Below are 21,407 nucleotides of genomic sequence, written 5' to 3' on the forward strand. Positions count from 1 at the left end.
ACCAAAGTGACCAGCATGAGCTACAACTAAAGTATACTTGATCAACTTAAATGCCTGCCAACTTAAAAGTCAACCTGTCCAGCGACTTTGTGACAATTCTATGTAATCAGGGTTAATGCTAGAATATGACACAACAATCCTGTGCCCTTTTCTTTTTGGATATTTGACTCTAGAAATTCCACAAGCACAGCATATCCTGCTTTTTTTGCTTGCAGCCAACACACAGTGCACTTTCATCCTAAAGCAGTCAAGGCTTTATACACTGGCTTAAGATAACATTGCACTTGACACTTTTATTCAAAGCATATATTTCTTATCCAAGATGACAGGAAAACCCCATCATACTAATCTTTACGGCCCTGATACGGCTTTTGCGGCCCGAGGTCGTACGGCGGAAGGGCGCGAGCGTGCGAGGGCCCGTACGCCGTACGACCAAGGGCCGCAAAAGCCGTATCAGGGCCGTAAAGGTTTTATCATATACCATATGGAATGATAAATATGTAGTTTACATAATATTCAACATTGTTTAGGAGATAAAAATGTGAGCAGTATCAAAAATTCATCGCTATTTGTGTCAGTTTTTCAGAAATACGACGGCCGCTTCCCGTCGCGGATTGACATACATAATGACGTCATTTGTTTTCCTGCAGAATTCTAGAACGCGCAAAGCAACATCCGTACTGTACGTGACCAACAGAGATCAAGGCTGAAATCGAGGTGTTAGAAGGACAAAAGCGTAATGTCAGTTTCTGGTAATTTATACTGAACAGGCACACACTTAGGATACACAGGATTTCACTAGAATTTAGAAATAAAAGCCGATGTCACCTGCGCGGCTCCACTGTTGCCACGCGCAACTACGATCTGAGCAAGTAGACGTTTTCCTAATCTCGCGCTGGCTTTGTGTACGAATGGAACGTTTGTGGATAGCAACGCGCGTAGTAACCAGAATCGAGATAGTTCAGAAATGCACGTGTTTGCCCATATTTGGGCACCGGGCCGGGGCGTGATACTTAAAAAAAATGCACGGATCTGAGGGCGCTTTCTCCCATAGCTTTACACAGGCACGTGAATGTAGGCATGTGATAATACATATTTCCAGAGCATTGAAAGTTTAGTGTGGTAGCAGAGGTATTTCGAGGTATCAAAAACGGAGGAGTGAGGGACAAAGTGCGGGACACGCAAACTGTAATTTATGGCACTCTGAGGGACGTCCCGCACTGTGTAAAAATATGGGACTCTGAGGGAACGTCCCGCAGAGAGTTAAAAACTGGACTCTGAGGGACCGGGGAGGGGGCGCCCCCAACAATGTGCATTTGTCCGGTACGCGCTGACGCGTTACTTTTCAGTTAGGCTTTTTCGTTTGCAATGGATCACCAACAGCGTCGTCGACATTTTGAATCCTGCCGACAGAACGTGAAAAGAAAGATGCAGCTACGCCAGGAAATCGCTTCTAACGTTTATTTCCTTTTTAGCAAAATCAGAAGAAAATGTAACTTTCTATGTAGCCCATTCTTCATGATGTCCTGCCTGATGTGGGCTTGGATTGCCACCACTGTCATGGCGAGAAATGGTATAACATCACAAGCAGATCGTGCCTCGAAGTTTATCGAAATGCTTGTACGTAAAATCTGTCTGGAGACGTAATTTCTCGTGTGAACAGATTATGACATAGCAACCACAGTCCCTCAACCTTAGCCCTGCATACGATGCTGTGTGTTCCCGGCGTTATACGGCCTCTCACATGTAGTCTGTATAACGTCGGGAACACACAGCACGGTACGCAGGGCTATCTCTCAACCCACTTTATAGACACGATGAAAAGACTATCGCTATGTCCATCGATATCGATAGGCAGTAAATAGCAGTCCTCGTTTGTGTACGTTGCACAGGCAGACTCACTTTCTACGTTATTAGACACACATTTGGATTATTTGTCCCGAATTTACTAGTATTGTGCTGTCTGGAACCCTGATATAAGGCATCGTAAAATGTTGCATAACTCCATGCCACAGACGCATAACTTCAGTAGCCTGTCAAGGTGAGGGATAGCAAGGCTGAGAACGCTGCTATAACTTTTTAAGTAAACGTCCTTGCGCGTAGCAGCGGACACCTAGTTTCTCCCAGTTTCTCTTGAGCAGTTTATCCGCTTTGAAAGCGAGGGCATGAGCGTAATGACCGACAAGAAAAATTAAGTTTGAGTACGACTAAGACGTGAAATAAATCTGTACACTATTTGCCGTTATGTACATGTCAGGGTGCCGATATCGTGCTGTACTTGAAGAAATACAAAAAAAACTAATTGATATGTGATTATGTGGCAGTGACACTGATAGACATTAGGGAACATTCAAATGCCCTGATATTGCTGTACATCATATCAAGTGTATCAAAACTTGCAACCGTTATTCGTTGTAAAAGTTATCCGACATTAGATATGATTTACTTTATCTTAATTCCATGTGCATTTCTTGTGTTCAGAGAAAATATTTCGTTCTCTAATTGTTTATTTATTTATTTGTCTGTTTATTTATCGAAATTTTGACTTTTCTAGTCTTGGGACACAATGTCCCCACCTTCATGAAAACTGGCTGTAAGACTGCCCATAGCCTACAGCCTAAACACGGGGAACACGCAACTCTCTTCACCTACACGCCTTTCGATAAATTTTCACGTAGTACATGCAGTTTCAGCGACCTGCAGCGCAATGTTTAGTAAGCCCGATTTCCTTGGGCCAGATCGTGATTTTGTGCTATACCAATGCAAATCGTTGGGGGCGCCCCCGTCCCTGAGAGTCCAGTTTTTCTCTCTGCGGGACGTTCCCTCAGAGTCCCATATTTTACACAGTGCGGGACGTCCCTCAGAGTGCCATAAATTACAGTTTGCGTGTCCCGCACTTTGTCCCTCACTCCTCCGTTTTTGATACCTTGAAATTCCTGTGTGGTAGCAATAGTTTACTCCTATAGTATTTAAAGAACATAATGTGAAAATTTCACACTCTTTAACCTGGCCAGAATGGAGTTAAATTGTTTTGAAATGTTGAAAACAGGATAAAAATAAGCCAGGAAATCAGGTGATTTGTGTAAATTTGCATCATATCTCATCCAACTTACATCTGCTTATAGGCTTAAAGGTCAATCCAACCATTATTTTCATCTTGAATTCACAAATTAAGGACAATTTCATGAAAGTTTGCAAAAAAGTAATTTTGAGCAAAACAGTGATAAGTGCAATGCCCTTTCATCACCATGGTTTGAACCAATCCTATTGTCTTCTATGGTAAGTTAGACCTCTAGAGAGGAACATGGGGGGGGGGGGGGGGTTGCGAGGGTTAAGTGACATGTTTTCCCTTTCCATTCAGTAATCCTAAACGGCGTGCCATTATTTGAAACCATTCAGTTTCGTTTGCAGTTGCAATAAAAATACAAGGGCTTGTGATTGTCATCTTGGCTTCAGGATCCGGCTTGTGGCATGAACCTTGGTGTCTCCAGGCTGCCAGATGTCAGAGGGGCCGGTGGGACATGCTGTGATGTCAGAGGGCCTGGTGGGACATGCTGTGATGTCAGAGGGCCTGGTTGGACATGTACCTCCATCTCCAATCAGTAGAACAACCATCACAGGTGTGCAACAGTGATGTAGTGAAGGTCATCTACCTTAACCAATTTGCCCAAAACCTGCAGTTGGTGTTGTTTCTTGGCATTAACTCATTATGTATTCAAATTATATGATGTAGTATCGAACAAAAATCGTGAAGGTAAATTTATTTCAGTGTTGTCTAGGCTACTTACTTGATGACCGGACTCACATCTGAAACTTGACAGTTCTAGCAGATACGGAGATTGAGTTGTCACTTCATAGGCATGTACAATCCTATCACCCTGACAATAAAAGATCAAGATATAAATATTACATTCAATTGGCAATTATTTTCGTATGGTGATGTTACAGCATACATGTTACCATACGACTCATTGTCCATAAGGCTTTTGTAAAGTCAGCTGTTCATTGAAAGTAAGGCATATGATTTTGACACCAAACTGGCAGCAATAACAGCCTGCATTCTATTCCATTAATCACATACTGGATGCTCATTAAGGTAACTGCATTCTTCAACTAATCAGTCATTTGTCATTTGTCATATTACACGTTTTACCACAGCTTATCATGCCATCTCCTGATCAGTGATAGAGTAAAAGACAGTTACCGGTACCCGGGACCCAAGGCACACAAGTAAGAACACGGTCAGTGGAAGGTAGATGGTTATTATACTGGTGATATTCTTTTTGAAGATACACATGTTGGTAAACATATACAAAAAAGTATTTAATGAGTCAATTTGTTGCAAACACAAGGTATGTTAACAGAAGTGGCTGTTTTGTTTGGTGGTAAAGCCATACATTATCCTGAATATAAAACTGATAAAACGGGTACAAAAGGCAAACTTAAAAACAGCATGTTTTCATTGTTTCTATACCCAGAGTGAAAATGGAAAGTAAGCATAGAACTGAAGCTGGAAATGTCAACCATGCTGAGGCTGTCATTGATTAAAGCTAAGCGCTGCCTTGTCCTACAAAATCTAACCATGCAACACAGTAATTGCTGCTGACACTAACATGGCTATAAAATGTAGGTCATCTTGTCTAAAAATGTCTATTAGAGCACTTAGAATGGCATAGGACATGTAGAAGGTCACAAAATGTGTTCACATTTCTGTTTGGCATGCATTCGCAAGCACCTTTACAGGAAATTAAAGGATTTAAATTTTCAGTGTCATATTGAATTCAAAATCAACTGTCAGTGCATTGTGTTTAATTAGACCAAAGACATGGATTGAGAACTGGCCAATAAAAACCAATGACTAATTAGTGTATATCATTTCAAAATCTCCATTGATATTGTGACAAGGGCGTATGAATACTGCCCTTTGCTTGTAGTATCATATACAAAACAAAACATTTAAACTATTGATGAAATTTCCTGTCATCAACTCTTTCTGCAAAGTTTTCTAAACGGTAATCTGTTACTTTATGTCAAACCAACAGAAAAACATGAAATAAATCTATCACACATTGACAGTAAACAGTATCTTTTGACATCTGCAAGGTGAAAGTCTACTCAAAACTGACACCATAACACAAAACTCAACACACCTAAATAAGCATATTGACATTCACCCTACTAACATCCATACACAAGACATTATAACTTACCTTTCCTGTACAGAACAAAACACTCGTATCTTCATCATAAAAAGGGATCAGAATTGCAGGAGATGTATCTAGTGTTACCATGGTTACAGGTGATGATAAATCAGCTGTGTTATGGATGCTTATCTGTCGACTGCTCTGCCTACAGGAAATTGATTTTTTCAGTTAGGAGTCAGTGTCCACTGAACAGTGCATATCTAAGTTGAATCAAAGATATTCCATTCAGGAAAAATCTTGCCATGAAAAGTATGTCAAAGTTTTTTACATATTGTTTTGTCATAATTTTTGTTCGTCATCCATTTTGTGTCCAAATGACAATAGTCTGCCTGAGTAGACATGATCAACATATCAAATCAAAGGCTTATCAAATAGTCTCCAATATCTGAGTAGACATAACTAACCTATCAAATCCAAGGGCTATCAAGTACTGTCCATTGCAAGCATAGGCAAGTCTTGCTCCTCGACTTCCAGTTAATCCAGGTCCTTCCTGAATAAAATAAAAACACAAGGGAATTATTGTCACAAGGCCAAGAACAGAATTTCTCATCCTTGCATGCATTGATCTAGATTTGCTGAGTTGGTTTATTTTCAATATTCACTTGAAAAAAATAAATAGAAAAAATTGGCAGTGTGGTATCCAGAGCTGACAATGTTATTGCCCTAAGATCTCATGTACATAACACCCAGTTCTGAAAGTGACCTTTCGTCCTCATCCTACCGCATGTTAGATTGTCACCGCATGTTAGATTGTCACCGCATGTTAGATTGTCACTGCGTGTTAGATTTCACTGCATATTAGATCATTACTACATGTTAGATTACCATATTACTGTATGTTAGATTATTACTGCAAGTTTAGATTATCACTGCATGTTAGATTGTCGCCACGTGTTAGATTGTCACCACATGTTAGATTGTCACCGCATGTTAGATTATCACTGCATGTTAGATTGTCACCGCATGTTAGATCATCACTGTATGTTAGATTATAAGTTTCTGTTAGCTTATTACTGCCTGTTAGATTGTCACTGCATATTATTCACACATTGACGTTGCTAAGAAAATCCTCCGAAAAAATAATAAAACTGCATCACTACATAATCTTTGCAAGAGGTTAAGGTTGAGAAATAAACACATCTTTGGCCTCATTCATTTGAAGTAATCTGATATTTAGGACTTAACATATATACTATTTGATACAAAGGTGCCATATCAGATGAACGAATTCTATAAATTCATCAATTTTGATCAGCTTAGTGATATAAAACATAAACTATTATGATATCTACATATTATGAGATTATTATGAAAATACCACAAAGGATGCACGAGAACATATTGGCACAGCGTATTGCCCTCTGCTTCCCGTTGGGTGATGCTTGGCCTCAAAGTCCAAGCAAATCCTTTTTGTGATAACCTTTATCATTAAGCATCTTAATTCATGACTAGGCATCAAATGGCCAAGTATTGACTGTTTTGTGCAATGCCAACGTTTTTTCTTCTAATTTATTGTGCAAGTATAGAGTGGAATTTTATCTTGGAAATCGGTGCGTTCTGGATAGTCTGTGCACTACGTACATGTACGGAGTGTGAGATGTAGTCTTGCACTCATCCAATGCGTCCCTTGAAGCTGTTCGACAGTGAACACACAGATACAGCCGCAGGGGGTGGGGGGTCTGGAAATGGTAAATGTTACGAAACGGGCATTCAGTATTGCTTTTTTAGCGCACACTTAATTCTATTGTTCTTGATGGTATGGTAGATGCATAATAATTACCTTTATTGGTAAAACTTTTTTCCTTGGTTCATAGATTCTTATCAAGGCATCCTTACTTATTGTTGCACAATACACTCCATCTGGACTCCAAGCTGCACTAAATATCTGTAAGACATGAATGTTAAACTTGGCAGAGTCCACTAATTACAAGTGTAGGATGACAATTGTAACTGGATAGGATACCCAAAGACCAGATCAGTTTACTTACATACATTCATTCATTCATTCATGTCAATGAACAAAATGTTTTTTTCTGAGTTACTAAATTTTCAAGTTCTCATGACTGCTATAAATACTCACACACAGTCCAATAACAACTATCAATATGCACACATCAATGAATGACCACTATCAATAGCCACACATGGACCAATGACCATTATCAATAGCCAAACATGGACCAATGACCATTATCAATAGCACCACATGGACCAATGACCATTATCAATAGCCACACATGGACCAATGACCATTATCAATAGCCACACATGGACCAATGACCATTATCAATAGCCACACATGGACCAATGACCATTATCAATAGCCACACATGGACCAATGACCATTATCAATAGCCACACATGGACCAATGACCATTATCAATAGCCACACATGGACCAATGACCATTATCAATAGCCACACATGGACCAATGACCATTATCAATAGCCACACATGGACCAATGACCACTATCAATAGCCACACACTGACCAATGACCATTATCAATAGCCACACATGGACCAATGACCATTATCAATAGCCACACACGGACCAATGACCATTATCAATAGCCACACATGGACCAATGACCATTATCAATAGCCACACATGGACCAATGACCATTATCAATAGCCAACATGGACCAATGACCACTATCAATAGCCACACATGGACCAATGACCATTATCAATATGTACAGATGAATCAATAACCACTATCAATAGCCACACATGGACCAATGACCATTATCAATAGCCACACATGGACCAATGACCATTATCAATAGCCACACATGGACCAATGACCACTATCAATAGCCACACACTGACCAATGACCATTATCAATAGCCACACATGGACCAATGACCATTATCAATAGCCACACATGGACCAATGACCATTATCAATAGCCACACATGGACCAATGACCATTATCAATAGCCACACATGGACCAATGACCACTATCAATAGCCACACATGGACCAATGACCACTATCAAAGCACACATGGACCAATGACCATTATCAATATGCACAGATGAATCAATGACCACTATCTTTACCAAGACATGCTAATACTATCAAAAGCCTCACATATGGACCAATGACAGCTATCGCTAGACATACATGGACCAATGACCACTTTCAATAGGAACACATGGGCCACTTACGGATACCTGTAGGTATCAATATGCACACATGGACCGATGACCACTATCAAGAGGAACACATGAACTAATGACCATTGTCAACACCCACATATGGAATAATGACTGATATTCGCTAATCTAATCAGAAGTCAATGAAGAATTGTGGAAAATTAATAGCAATTATACCGATCTGTGATCAAAAAATCATAGGGCAACATCCAATTACTGGTACGTAGTTATTGTATATGACAAAACAGCACAACTCAGCTCAGCACTGCACAGCACAGACTATGAACAAAGTACCGATATCTGGAAAAACAACCAAGAAGTGATGTCAGGTTTTTTGAAATTTCAATTTTCAATCATACAAACCTGGTCCTTATGTCCATGCAGTGTTATTCTGTCTTCATCAACCTCCAAGTCCCAAATTCTGACCGTCATATCATATGATGCAGACAGTAACAAACCCTCTGCTATCGGATGAAATTTAATGAAATATATCTTTTCTGTGTGTCCTGAAGATGTAACCAGAATTTACAAAATGATTTTATAAAATGACACACAGTAGTATGGGAGGGAATCAAAACTACTCAGTGCTGTTTGTGGTATTATGAAGGGTACCAAATATCACAGGTGCATGCACCATTGTCTGGATAGACCATTGAAGACCAAAGGCCTGGAGCACAAGGCCAAAGGCCAAACCTGGGTAGTAGTATGGTAGTATAAAGAATGGATGGTTTTACACAACAAGTAACATCGGATAGTTGAAACCTGAAACATGTACCTCCAAAAGTTCAAATCTTTACTCTGGTAACAGTATTTGACTAATGCATGTCACTGTGATCGGCCAATTCTTCCAATTCTTGTTGCCAGTCCGCCATTGGGGATCATAAAGTACAAAGGATTATGGGTCAGAGTGAAAGTACACATCTCCAAAACAGATTGCCAACGGGAAGGTAGAGAATTGCCTGATGCTGAATTTTCTTGAGATTTGGCATGTATCAGTCACATTCAGTTACAAGTGTAAAGAATTGAACTTTTGAAGGTATTATGATCACCTGATGTCACTTTTTAGGATGGATGTTTTATTTTGTTGGTTTTGGGTTTCTCGCTGATTTCTCATGTCAAATCTTCCATTCTTACACTTCTACTGAGGTTTGACCTTCGGCCTCATACTCGGGGCCTTTGTATTTGATTGCCTATCCAGACAACGCTTACAGCACCTGTGCAAAATATCATGCTGGATGTGAACAGAAACCAACATTTGGAACAGTGAACTAACATGACGGTAGATCATTCTAAAGTAGATACCTTAGGCACTATATTGCCTTGGCCTTTCCGTACAGACTTCACAATGAGTTGTACCTTGGCCTTTCCGTACAGACTTCACAATGAGTTGTGCCTTGGCCTTTCCTCACAGACTTCACAATGAGTTCAAGTGTGATTTAATATAGCAAAGCATCATTGAACACTACTGTTGATGATAACTTCAAGTATCTGTACATATATTATTAGTTCTTTAGATTATGGGGGAAAGTTGGCTTTATTTCTCATACAAGATAATATTATTATATACCAACTGTTAGCTAAATGTCAAATGTTTGTCTACTTCAAACTTTTAACAATAAAGTCTTCACACAAAAGAAGACCAAAAAAGAGACTGTCATCTTGCCTATTGTGACTTACTGCAAGTTAGTTCACAAACCTGTCAGTAAAATTTCTGGTTCAGTAAGAGTTTCCATCAGTCCTTCCTCTGGGATTTCCCAGATCTTGATAGTGGCGTCATCACAAGCTACAGCAAGTCGTCTGTTGTTAAATGGATCCCAGGCAAAGTCCATCACTGTTGTTCCATTCTGAATGACAGGCAATCCTGAATCTGGTAATCTGCCAGCCTGTTGTAACTGAAATTGCAATAGGGAAAGGGTTCTTATGACAATCTTGCATATTTACAGAGAAGAATTCTCAACAAACTGACATCAACTTCCAATTAAAAAAGATGCTGAAGAGAAAATTACATGACAATGTTGTGGGGAACGAGACAACATTTCTTGACAACTTTTGACTTTTGAATTTCTCCTAATGCTTATGAAAGATCCATGCTTGCCTTGAGTGGCAGCATTTTAGCATACGAGCACTTTCAACCTATTCAAAATTTAAGCAGATTTTTTCAAAACAAGTCATCGTTGATGACACAGTCCCCACTTGTTAATGGGTACTTTGATTACAAGTCGTCAGAGAGGACAGAGTCCTCTTCATTAATTAGGTCTGTGATAAAAATACTTTGATACAAATGGCGCTCAATGGCCAAGAATGAGTTCCATGGTGATGAAAACATAAAACCAATGTAGGCCACCATCCTAAAGGTCATTAAATGAGTAAACTAGGAATTAATCAACAGGATGTTGCAATTTTTGCATTCTATCGTAACACTGATAGATTATCACTGGTACCATATTTTATAAAGTTTGATGCAGTGCTTCTGGACAATCACCCTAAAAAAGCAAAAGTTCATCATGTAATGCAAATTGTCAATTAATTTAATTTATTGGATCGTATCACAAAACAAATCGATGTGCATATGTATGACATAGGTCAATGTCCTTGTACCAACTTTGAATAAAATCGGTTGAGATATGCCTGAGTTAAGGCTCTGTACATCAAAAAATCATAATAAAATGGCTGCACAGCAGCCATATTTGATCGTATCACAAAACAAATTGACGTGCATATCTATGACATTGGTCAATGTCCTTGTACCAACTTCGAATAAAATCGGTTGAAACATGTCTGAGTTAGGTCTCTGTACATGAAAAAATCATAATAAAATGGCCACCTGGCGGCCATATTGGATTGTATCACAAAACAAATTGACGTGCATATGTATAACATAGGTCAATGTCCTTGTACCAACTTTGTATAAAATCGGTTGAGATATGCTTAAGGTATGGCTTTGTACATGAAAAAATCGTAACAAAATGGCCGCACGGCAGCCATATTGGATTGTATCACAAAACAAATTGACGTGCATATCTATGACATTGGTCAATATCCTTGAACCAACTTCCAATAAAATCGGTTGAAACATGTCTGAGTTTAATGGCTCCGTACATGAAAAAATCGTAATAAAATGGCCGCCTGGCGGCCATATTGGATTGTATCACAAAACAAATCTACATGCATATGTATGACATAGGTCAATGTCCTTGTACCAACTTTGAATAAAATCGGTTGAGATATGCTCGAGTTATGGCTTTGTACATGAAAAAATCGTAACAAAATGGCCGCACGCCAGCCATATTGGATTGTATCACAAAAGAAATCGACGTGCATATGTATGACATATGAAATAATCGCAATCATACCAATCCATAATCCAATAACACTAGGTCAAAATTTGTAAGACAATAGTTGTAAACATAGACACAAAACAGCACAGAACAGACAGTAAATAGACGGTACAAACAAAGTCAAATCCATGAAAGAAAGATATATGGACCTCTGGCCAAAAGACCAAGAAGTGATGTCAGGTGTTTCGAAAATAGTAAGCGCATCCTGCCCCACATGTGGCACCCGCCATATATCAATCTGTAAGTCAGATAGGTAGTGGTCACTAACTAAGGCCCAATGTCACCGATGCCATGAGTATGAAGTAATTCTTGTACCAAGTTTGAATGAAATCTCTCCAGGCATCTCTGAGATATCTGCGTGAACGGACGGACGGACGCACAGACGGACGGACGGACGCACGCACCCACGCATGGACATGACCAAACCTATAAGTCCCCCGGACGGTGTCCATGGGGACTAATAAATCAATGAGTACTTTCTAAATGATAGAATCTTAAAATTATCAAATGTCCACGACAACAAATGTTGGCATGATTGCAAGTCCATCTCTCACTCCAGACAGTGTTAAGTCTCAAGGATGGGATATGAATGGATGAACTGACAAAGCATGGTTCCATTGTGATATTCAAGAAAATTCAGATAACAGGTGTGTAGGCTAGTTTGTCAATAATCTAAGGAATACTTATGAACATGGTAAATATTTGAATATCAACAGCAATATTTCTAAATAATATGCAGTAAATTATTTTTTTGCGGTTTTGTTTATTTTTTGTAAGTGAGTGGTGCAACCATATCAATTTTTAAGTCTTGTACTCTCTGTAGTATCATGAAATGGCTGTTAAAATATTAAAATACAATGATACAGTTAATGATATTTGTCTCTCTGAATGATTCAGCAACCTGTTTGAAGAGCGCCCTCATATGGTGAAATGGCAGAAATATGCTTTGACAGAAAGGGACTGAAAAAATTGTGTTGAATATGGAAAATAGCAGTTATGTCTGTCTCCTAGATTTCATAAGAGTGTACAAGTTGAATTAAATCAAGTAGACAACTGGATAATGGACAGGTTTGTTTGCAATAAGCCTTCTTTACACATTTGATCAGCAAGGAAGGATAGGGTGATGTCAACTTGTGGAGGTCAGGGTTATTTTTGAAAGAATTGTGTAGATAATTTTTTGATACTTATGAAGCTCATCAACTAATATTTTAGTAATGTTTGTTTTGAAAGAACATGAGAGAACTATTAAATCTATTTCTATGAGGAATGACATAGATGGAAAATGAAGGAGAAAGTACTGACGGTATGGATATATTTACTGATATAGAAAATGCAATAACAGCAAGTATAGAAGGATGTGAGGAAATATCCCACTGGTCTGAGATGGGTGTAAATCTTGTTTATCAATTGTGGGTGTCGCAAACAGCATAAATGTCATAAGCTGTTTTCAAAGAATGATATTAAAATTTCACCAGCTCCTGTATATTAACATTGGCTAAAATATACCGCAATTATACGGTGTCGCTCAAATTTGATCAGAATTGGTACATACCAGTATGGGTACCAAAGATCAACAATAAATGTTGTTTCTATCTGTTCAGTGCAGAAAAATTCTACGTTGATGTTATGACAATGATTTCTGCACAGTACAACAAGAAAAACAACAAGAAATATTTAAACCAGAAAAACAAGAATGACAAAAGTAATTAAGGTCTGAAACTTTAGGTACTGGAGGTCAACTTTAGCAACATGCATAGCAGAAAGGCAGCTAGCCCCCCTTAGTTTGACCATAGATGGTCTTCCTCCCCTCTACTGACGGTCTTCCTCCCCTCTACTGTCTATGGTTTGAGCAGGTCTGTTAATATGTAACAGTTCATAAACAATGACAGGAAATGACTCAAGTCAGTGGAGTAAGCCTGTTTCAAGCCTGTTTCAGAATTTCGCTTTTTCTTACCTCATTTGCACATTTTTGACACTGATGTGTTCATTTGAACAAATTCACATCTCAACCCCTACATCTACCTGTATACCAAATACTGAGACGGTAGCTTTGGCGGTACGGGAGCCTTTGTGTGTGACGGACATACATCCGCACACACCCACAAATATACAGACATAGACGCCACTTAGACTCATTATATAAGCTCTTTTTGGTATGGTATTTATATATAAAACCAAATATGAGCTAAAAATTGTCCATTGTATACAGCTAGAAGGGTTGTAACATATCTAAATAAGCAACTCTCTAGTTTATTAAAACCTGAACATGAATTTATGTGAACATTGTCTAAGTTTGGTGAAATCTGAACACAAGAAGAGTAGCTTTCACAGAACTATAGCCTAAAAGTTTAGTAATTTCCAGATATTTTTGCTAAAATTATCAGTCAAAAAATGGCAAATCTAAAAAATACCGTCAAGGACAGTGTGCTCACATTCGGTTTCAATTGGTAAATTCAAGAAATATTTAAACCAGAAAAACAAGAATGACAAAAGCAAATAAGGTCTGCAACTTAGGTACAGGAGGTTATCTTTAGGAACATGCATATCAACTTCTATAGCAATGGGACAAGCAGATCCTACATACATAAGCAAATGTCAACAAACAAATTTGCCAGAGAAGCTTGACAAAAAGAAAAGGTGGGAGAGTGGGGAAAAATAAAGAGTGGGAAAAAATGTACAAGGGATCTGGTAAAAAGTAATGCTACCTCATCAATCTTCTAGCCCCTACCCCCTCCTGAATATCAAATGTTCCATCCCTTGGTTGACCATTGTTATACAAGACCAGCTGGCTGGAAATGTATTTACAACCTTGGGGATGTTTTAATTAATGCTATGAGTGCTATCATTCGAATGTAAACAGCAGTTAAATCAGTTACAGATAGTAGGATGCCTTCCACTGTGGGGGGGGGGGGGGGGGGATTATGACATCTGGAATTATCCTGGATCCAAATTTCTGATCAGTCCTTGTGTGTCTTACATGCAAAAGTTGCAAAAATTGATTTGCAATGAAAACATTTACCTAAGGTTTGTTTACTGGATCAAATTTTACTACAAATTGATATTAAATATGACAAAATTATGTTCACAGCCTTCGAAACTCTCTCACAACATCCTGGGTTGGTGTAGGTCATTTAAGGTCACAAACTGATAAATTACCTAAAATATAAAAATTTGGGGGTTTCCCAACACTTTGAGCAGAAAATTTATCTAATAACATCCCTTAGGACTTTTGTACCAAATTACAAAGCTATCAGACAAGTAATTTTGAGAACAAGTTTTCTTGACCAAAAATGACAAAATTGTCTTAAAATACAAATATGTATATTTCAGGACAATTTCCACATATCTAACTATTGTCATCCCTGGACATCTGTACACCAAATAGAAAAAGCTGTCTGTCCAGGGGCTTTAAAAAGAAAATATTTTTCAAGATTTTTTGACCAAAATGACAAAAATTGCCCCAAAACAGTAATATTTCCGATTTTGTCATAATTTCAACAATTAGAAGGGTAACATCCTTGCAAACATCCAATCCAACTTTGAGAGCAATTGGGCCAGCGGTTTCAGAGAAGAAGAAGAAATTTTACATAAAATGAGAAACATAACCAAAAACTTCAGCAAAAATACAAAATTCGAGATATCTTCACGATATTCATAAAACTGATTTTGATCAACCTTAGGAACCTGTATACCAAATATCAAAGCTATCAGATTAGTAGTTTTTGAATAAAAAAAATTTTGACAAAAAATTTGGAAAATTGCCCCAAAATTACAAATATGAAAATTTCAATTCAACTTGTATAAACTTGACTGACGTCATCCTGAGGAACATGTATACCAACTTTCAAAGCAATCAGATGAGTGGTTTCAGAGAAAATCATTTTTTGACTAAAAACTGAAAAAATTACCCCAAAAATGGAACCATGCAAATTTCATCCCAAATTTTATACACCTAATTAAGAATACCTAAAGGAACCTGCACACCAAGTTTCAACCCGATCTGACCAACGCTTACAGAGTCTTAGCAATTTGCAGGTTTTTTCTTTTCTCCCCTCATTTGCATATTTTTTACACTGACCAGTTCATTTGAACAAATTCACATCTCCACCCCTAGGTGCACCTGTACACCAAATACTAAGACAGTAGGTGCTGCGGTTTAGGTGTTTTTGACGTGGACGGACGGACATACATACATACATACATACGTACATATTCATGATTCATGATGATACCAGACAAGGGCACCATAAAAATAAACTTCGCACATACAGAGAGTTGTAAAAAGATTTCTCTCTCGAAAGCTACCTTCATGCTATAAAAAACCCAGACCACAGATCAGCCATGTGCAAGTTACACATTAGTGCACACATACTACACATAGAAACAGGTAGATATAGAAACCTTGATGTCATAGACAGAGCATGCCCAATTTGCCAAAACAAACAAGTAGAAGATGAGATACATTTTCTTTTTCATTGCAAAGGCTACACAGACATTAGACATGATTTTTTCAGTAAACTAAACATTTGTAAAAACGCATTCAGAGGCACACAAGACCTTATAAGCATCTTTTCAAGGACAGATAAAGCATCACTATGTGAAGTGGGAAAATACATACATACATGTTTTAAACTCAGACAAGACAAAATAAAAAAAACAAAGTAAACTATTTATGAACCTGTAATATGTTGACCTCATATATATATATATATATATATATATATATATATATATATATATATATATATATATATATATATATATATATATATATATATATATATATATATATACTCTTTCATTGTTTTTTTTTTGCAAAACCTTTATTGTACTTTATGATCAAGATCCCAACTGGGATACAATTTCAATAAAGGCTTACTTTACTTTACTTTACTTTACATACATACATACATACATACAGACATGCAAATCAGTCGAAGTGAACTGATTCAGCTTATACGATAACCTCACATTGGTATACCAAATGTGAGCTAAAAACGTAGTAAGCTGAAGAAACATACCATGCTATTTCCATAACTTCAAAGTTGTGTTAAAGAGCTAGCAACTGTGACCTGTTCTTTTCCCCAAAACTTATTCAAATGCACAGTATTAAGTTTGTCAACAGTACATGTACAGACTGCAATGTTTGCTGACAACTGAATTCTAGTGTGGACTAGAATTGAAGTGTAAACAATATCTACGTTACATGTGTAGATGTTATGTTGACAAACTCAAATGATTGGTATTACAACAAGCTTTGCCATGTACAACTGAAGCTTGGAAATGACATTCAAAAACAAAACGGTGAAAAAATCTGTGTCACCCATAGTGAAGCTAATCTACGGTATTAAAGAAAGTGTAACTCACCTTCAGAGTCGCTATCAGCCCTCCTGGACCAGATAATGGAATAGCGGCAAAGTCTTTGTTGGCATGGAAACCATCACATTCTCCAAAAGTGCTCTTGCTCAAATTTTTGATGTTGTAAATGTGAGTGTTCTTATGCATAATATTTCCCTGAATGTGTCTGAACTTGGAAGTGTATCCAGCAGAAAATTTATTTGAACTTGCAAGTTTTTCCTTTGGTTTTTCAGTTCCAGGTTTAGACTCGGAGGATGCCTCTGCTGGTCTTGGAAATTCAGCTTCCTGAACTGTAGCATTCTGGGAAGTTTCAATGGTGGCTTCAGATGTTTGCAAAGAAATTTCAGACTTGACAACTTCATCATCATTTTTCACTTCTTTGTCAATGTCAAGGGAAGTCGCTTCTCTTACAATGTTGTCATTGGACTTGTCATTGAGTGACATTGGCTTTGATGGCAGAATTGGTTTCTCACCAATGGGTGGCTACAATTAAATAGAAGACAAAAAAGTCGAATGTCTTAATGTCAAAATGAATAGCTGTCCAGAATGGAAATTTAGTCTTGATAAGTTGCACATTATTGAATGAATGTTGAATCTCTATACTTGATCCAGATAGAGCATTAACTATATTGGTTAAATACTTGTTAAAGGATGACATACACAAAATTTGTTTATGATTTGTGCAATTACATACAATACACTTAACTAACAATGTTTCAAAAGATGTTTACTGTTTCATTCTTTTTTCTGTTCATTTCATTTTATCTGTCATATGACTGACTCAAGGAAAGAAACATTGGCATTGTGGTATTCCATCCATTTTTCTGCAATTAGTGATAAGCAAATCTGTCATATTAAGTTTACATGTTGATGAATTTCAACATAGATTGACTTTGACACTGACATTGGTATTACCTTGGCTGTGACTGTTGGTTTGTCATTACTTGCTACAGATCCTTCCGCTGACTTTCCAGTATTCTGACTTAATAGGCTTGTCTTCTTCTTTCCCACACTCAAACTTTGATTCCCGGGATTTAAACTAACTTTTGACACCTTAAAGGAAAAGACAAATTACAGTGAAATCACTTGTTTTCTGCCACTTTCCAATGTGACAAGGTCAAATTCAGTACAAGTCACACCACAAAAAATGACTTTCAATGTTAACATGGCAGTGTAGGACTGTAATAGCATTGAAAAATTGATATTTCATTAAGAATAATACGTAATTTATGTTTCCATGGCAAAATTCAACCTTTACATATTAAAATGAGCTGATGTGGAAAAAAACCATTGTAACAGTTTGGGTTAAATGTATCGAACTTGTACTAATATTTCTTTGAACTTAAAGAAAACACCAAACAAAATGACTGCTTGATGGTCAACTCATCAAAGTAAGTCACTTTGACACATATACTACAAAATAACAAAAATATAAGTTTCTAAAGTTTACATCAATCTAGACACTGTATTGATATAGATATCTCATTTCAACAAAACAGCATACATGCCAAGGATAGGCAGTGCTGCATTGTAATAAAGTGTCATGAAAACAATGACAAATGCATTGAAACTTTCAAAATTGATTTTCTTACTTGAGCATCAGTTCCAGCAAACCACTGATCAGCTGATAATGCTGCTTCTCCAGACAGTGTGTCAGGATACAAATCAGCATGGAAATCACGATATGTCTGTTAGATCATATGGAAACATGAAAAGATACTTAATGGTGTCCACGTCCCATAGGTGACTTTCAAATGTAAATTATAATTGAAAACAAGATGAAGTGCATTCAACCATAGCAGAAATATGGGTGACAAAAATGTTAATTGCATCCTACAAGAAATAGAAAACAAAACAGATATTGTTCATTCATATTGAATGTTGATCTTACCTTTCTTGGCACTTGATACATGACAGGTATCACAGCATGTTGTGTTAATTGTAATAATCTGTTCACTTCACCACTCATTAAATTTAGAGCTCTCTTGGGCACCATGGCAACACCTTTCTGTTGGTTGTCACCCATGTATACTGATGCTAATGGTTGAAAAAAGTATTGGACAATTAGAAAACTGCTACAAATACAACTGTACAGTTTTCTATTTATACTTTGTGACAGTTTCTGGTTTTAAATAAAAATTGCATGTCTTTCAAGCAATAGAAAATTCATGTTCCTTGGAAAGGCTTTCAAGTTGTTCCCTGAAGCATATCATGAACCAATCTCCAGCTCTGTCAAAGAGCAGCTTTACCATGCTCTTCTTGAAAATGAAGATGCCGAGGAGAAAATAAAAATACAGACTTAAACCCTGGATAATATTTTATGTTAAACTTTGGCAAAGTATCACAGAAACTTACAAAATAACTCTGCACACAATTGAGTCAGAAGTATGATAGGTCTGAACTGTCCTACCCTACCATAAACACTGGGTCTAGGCTGTTCTACCCTACCACAAACACTGGGTCTAGGCTGTCCTACCCTACCACAAACACTGGGTCTAGGCTGTCCTACCCTACCACAAACACTGGGTCTAGGCTGTTCTACCCTACCACAAACACTGGGTCTAGGCTGTTCTACCCTACCACAAACACTGGGTCTAGGCTGTCCTACCCTACCACAAACACTGGGTCTAGGCTGTTCTACCCTACCACAAACACTGGGTCTAGTCTGTCCTACCCTACCACAAACACTGGGTCTAGGCTGTCCTACCCTACCACAAACACTGGGTCTAGGCTGTTCTACCCTACCACAAACACTGGGTCTAGGCTGTTCTACCCTACCACAAACACTTGGTCTAGGCTGTCCTACCCTACCACAAACACTGGGTCTAGACTGTCCTACCCTACCACAAACACTGGGTCTATAGGCTGTCCTACCCTACCATAAACACTGGGTCTAGGCTGTTCTACCCTACCACAAACACTGGGTCTAGGCTGTCCCTACCAAAGACATTACAATCCTGTTTTCAACATTGCTCCATCCACCTGGCTGATTTTGTTTCATCAAAGTTTAAACATGTTGACCTTGGGAAATTCATCCTAACCATTCAAATAATGAAAACTAAATTCGGGCTGACAAAATATTGTCAGGAGATATAATATTTGGTTAAAAGATTAATGCACCTGTTATAAATTAACAAATTGGTCTAATGATGAAAATTAATGACCTTGGCCAATCACAGATATTTATGCCAGACAACTTCCTGAGACAATCCTTGAATTTTCAGTTATTTTAATTGAATATTAATGTTCGATGAAGCACATTTATACACCTCTGAGTGACAATGACTGGATGTAAAGTAATGACTGGATGTAAAGTTTACCTTGAGTTAAGTATGGGCTGTTTTCTGTCAGTTCCAAGAATCTGATGGTACAATCTCCCTGAAAGATAGGCATACATGCACATCATATTATTGTACAAATTTCTTCTAGTTTTTTTGGTAAATGAATAATGTCAATTTATAAAAGAATTAAAGCACACATCTTTAATATGTAAATTTAGATTTCACTGTATCATCAATATTGATGGCGCTTATACTTCCTCACAATTTTATTGATTATATTTTTGGCTTTCTGTTGAATTTCAAATTATGTTAATTTTCTCGACAAAGTTGATGTCTACCAAATGTTAAGATATGACCTGGTGAAAAGTATAATTTAGAAAAAAAACAAATGATGCCAAGAAGAATGTCATCAGAAAAAACAAAACTATTGTTTACGTGTCACTCCATCAAAAATCAAGGTCAGACTTCAGTGGCCGCTGTATGCCAAATAAGCATCTGGTCCAATTACAGAAGATAATTAAGTTTGTAAACAATCTATTGATCAGTTTGTCATGTTATCAAAATTTCAGCAAACCTAAAATTATAGTATGATCAATTTACCTCAGAAGTTAGCTCTGCATGGCAGGGCTGTGTGAGGCCGTATAATGCCGGTAACACAAAGCCCTGCCATGCAGAGCTACTCAGAAGTTAGCTCTGCATGGCAGGGCTGTGTGAGGCCGTATAATGCCGGTAACACAAAGCCCTGCCATGCAGAGCTACTCAGAAGTTAGCTCTGCATGGCAGGGCTGTGTGAGGCCGTATAATGCCGGTAACACAAAGCCCTGCCATGCAGAGCTACTCAGAAGTCAGATCAAATTCAGTCCATTCACTTTGAGGTATGGCTTAATTACAGAAATTCATTATTAAATATGCAATGAGCTTATTAGTATAAGACATGCTCATTTAACTTTAAGCACAAGTAAACTGAAGTTTGACAATGTACCACAGAAGTTCAGTCAAATTCAGTGCATCCAGCTTTGATGCATGGCCTAATTACAGAAATTCATAAGATAGTAAAGGAGTTAC

The 21,407-nt window shown here is 37.7% G+C and overlaps 1 protein-coding gene across 1 annotated transcript in view; it reads right to left on the bottom strand.

The window, feature by feature from the left end:
• Window positions 1-21,407, bottom strand: part of LOC139131969 (coronin-7-like) — a 51,427-nt gene that overhangs the window by 6,536 nt on the left and 23,484 nt on the right. The window contains exons 10-20 of the mRNA XM_070698306.1: window positions 20,382-20,439; window positions 18,953-19,098; window positions 18,654-18,749; window positions 17,977-18,114; window positions 17,071-17,544; window positions 10,062-10,257; window positions 8,729-8,871; window positions 6,985-7,089; window positions 5,609-5,694; window positions 5,211-5,349; window positions 3,789-3,878 (exon numbers count right to left, since the gene is read on the bottom strand). Of these exons, the coding sequence (XP_070554407.1) occupies window positions 3,789-3,878; window positions 5,211-5,349; window positions 5,609-5,694; window positions 6,985-7,089; window positions 8,729-8,871; window positions 10,062-10,257; window positions 17,071-17,544; window positions 17,977-18,114; window positions 18,654-18,749; window positions 18,953-19,098; window positions 20,382-20,439 (1,671 nt within the window). The remainder of the gene's footprint in view (window positions 1-3,788; window positions 3,879-5,210; window positions 5,350-5,608; window positions 5,695-6,984; window positions 7,090-8,728; window positions 8,872-10,061; window positions 10,258-17,070; window positions 17,545-17,976; window positions 18,115-18,653; window positions 18,750-18,952; window positions 19,099-20,381; window positions 20,440-21,407) is intronic.

The sequence above is a fragment of the Ptychodera flava genome, chromosome 4, assembly GCF_041260155.1.
Source record: "Ptychodera flava strain L36383 chromosome 4, AS_Pfla_20210202, whole genome shotgun sequence".
In the NCBI taxonomy this organism is placed as follows: Eukaryota; Metazoa; Hemichordata; class Enteropneusta; family Ptychoderidae; genus Ptychodera; species Ptychodera flava.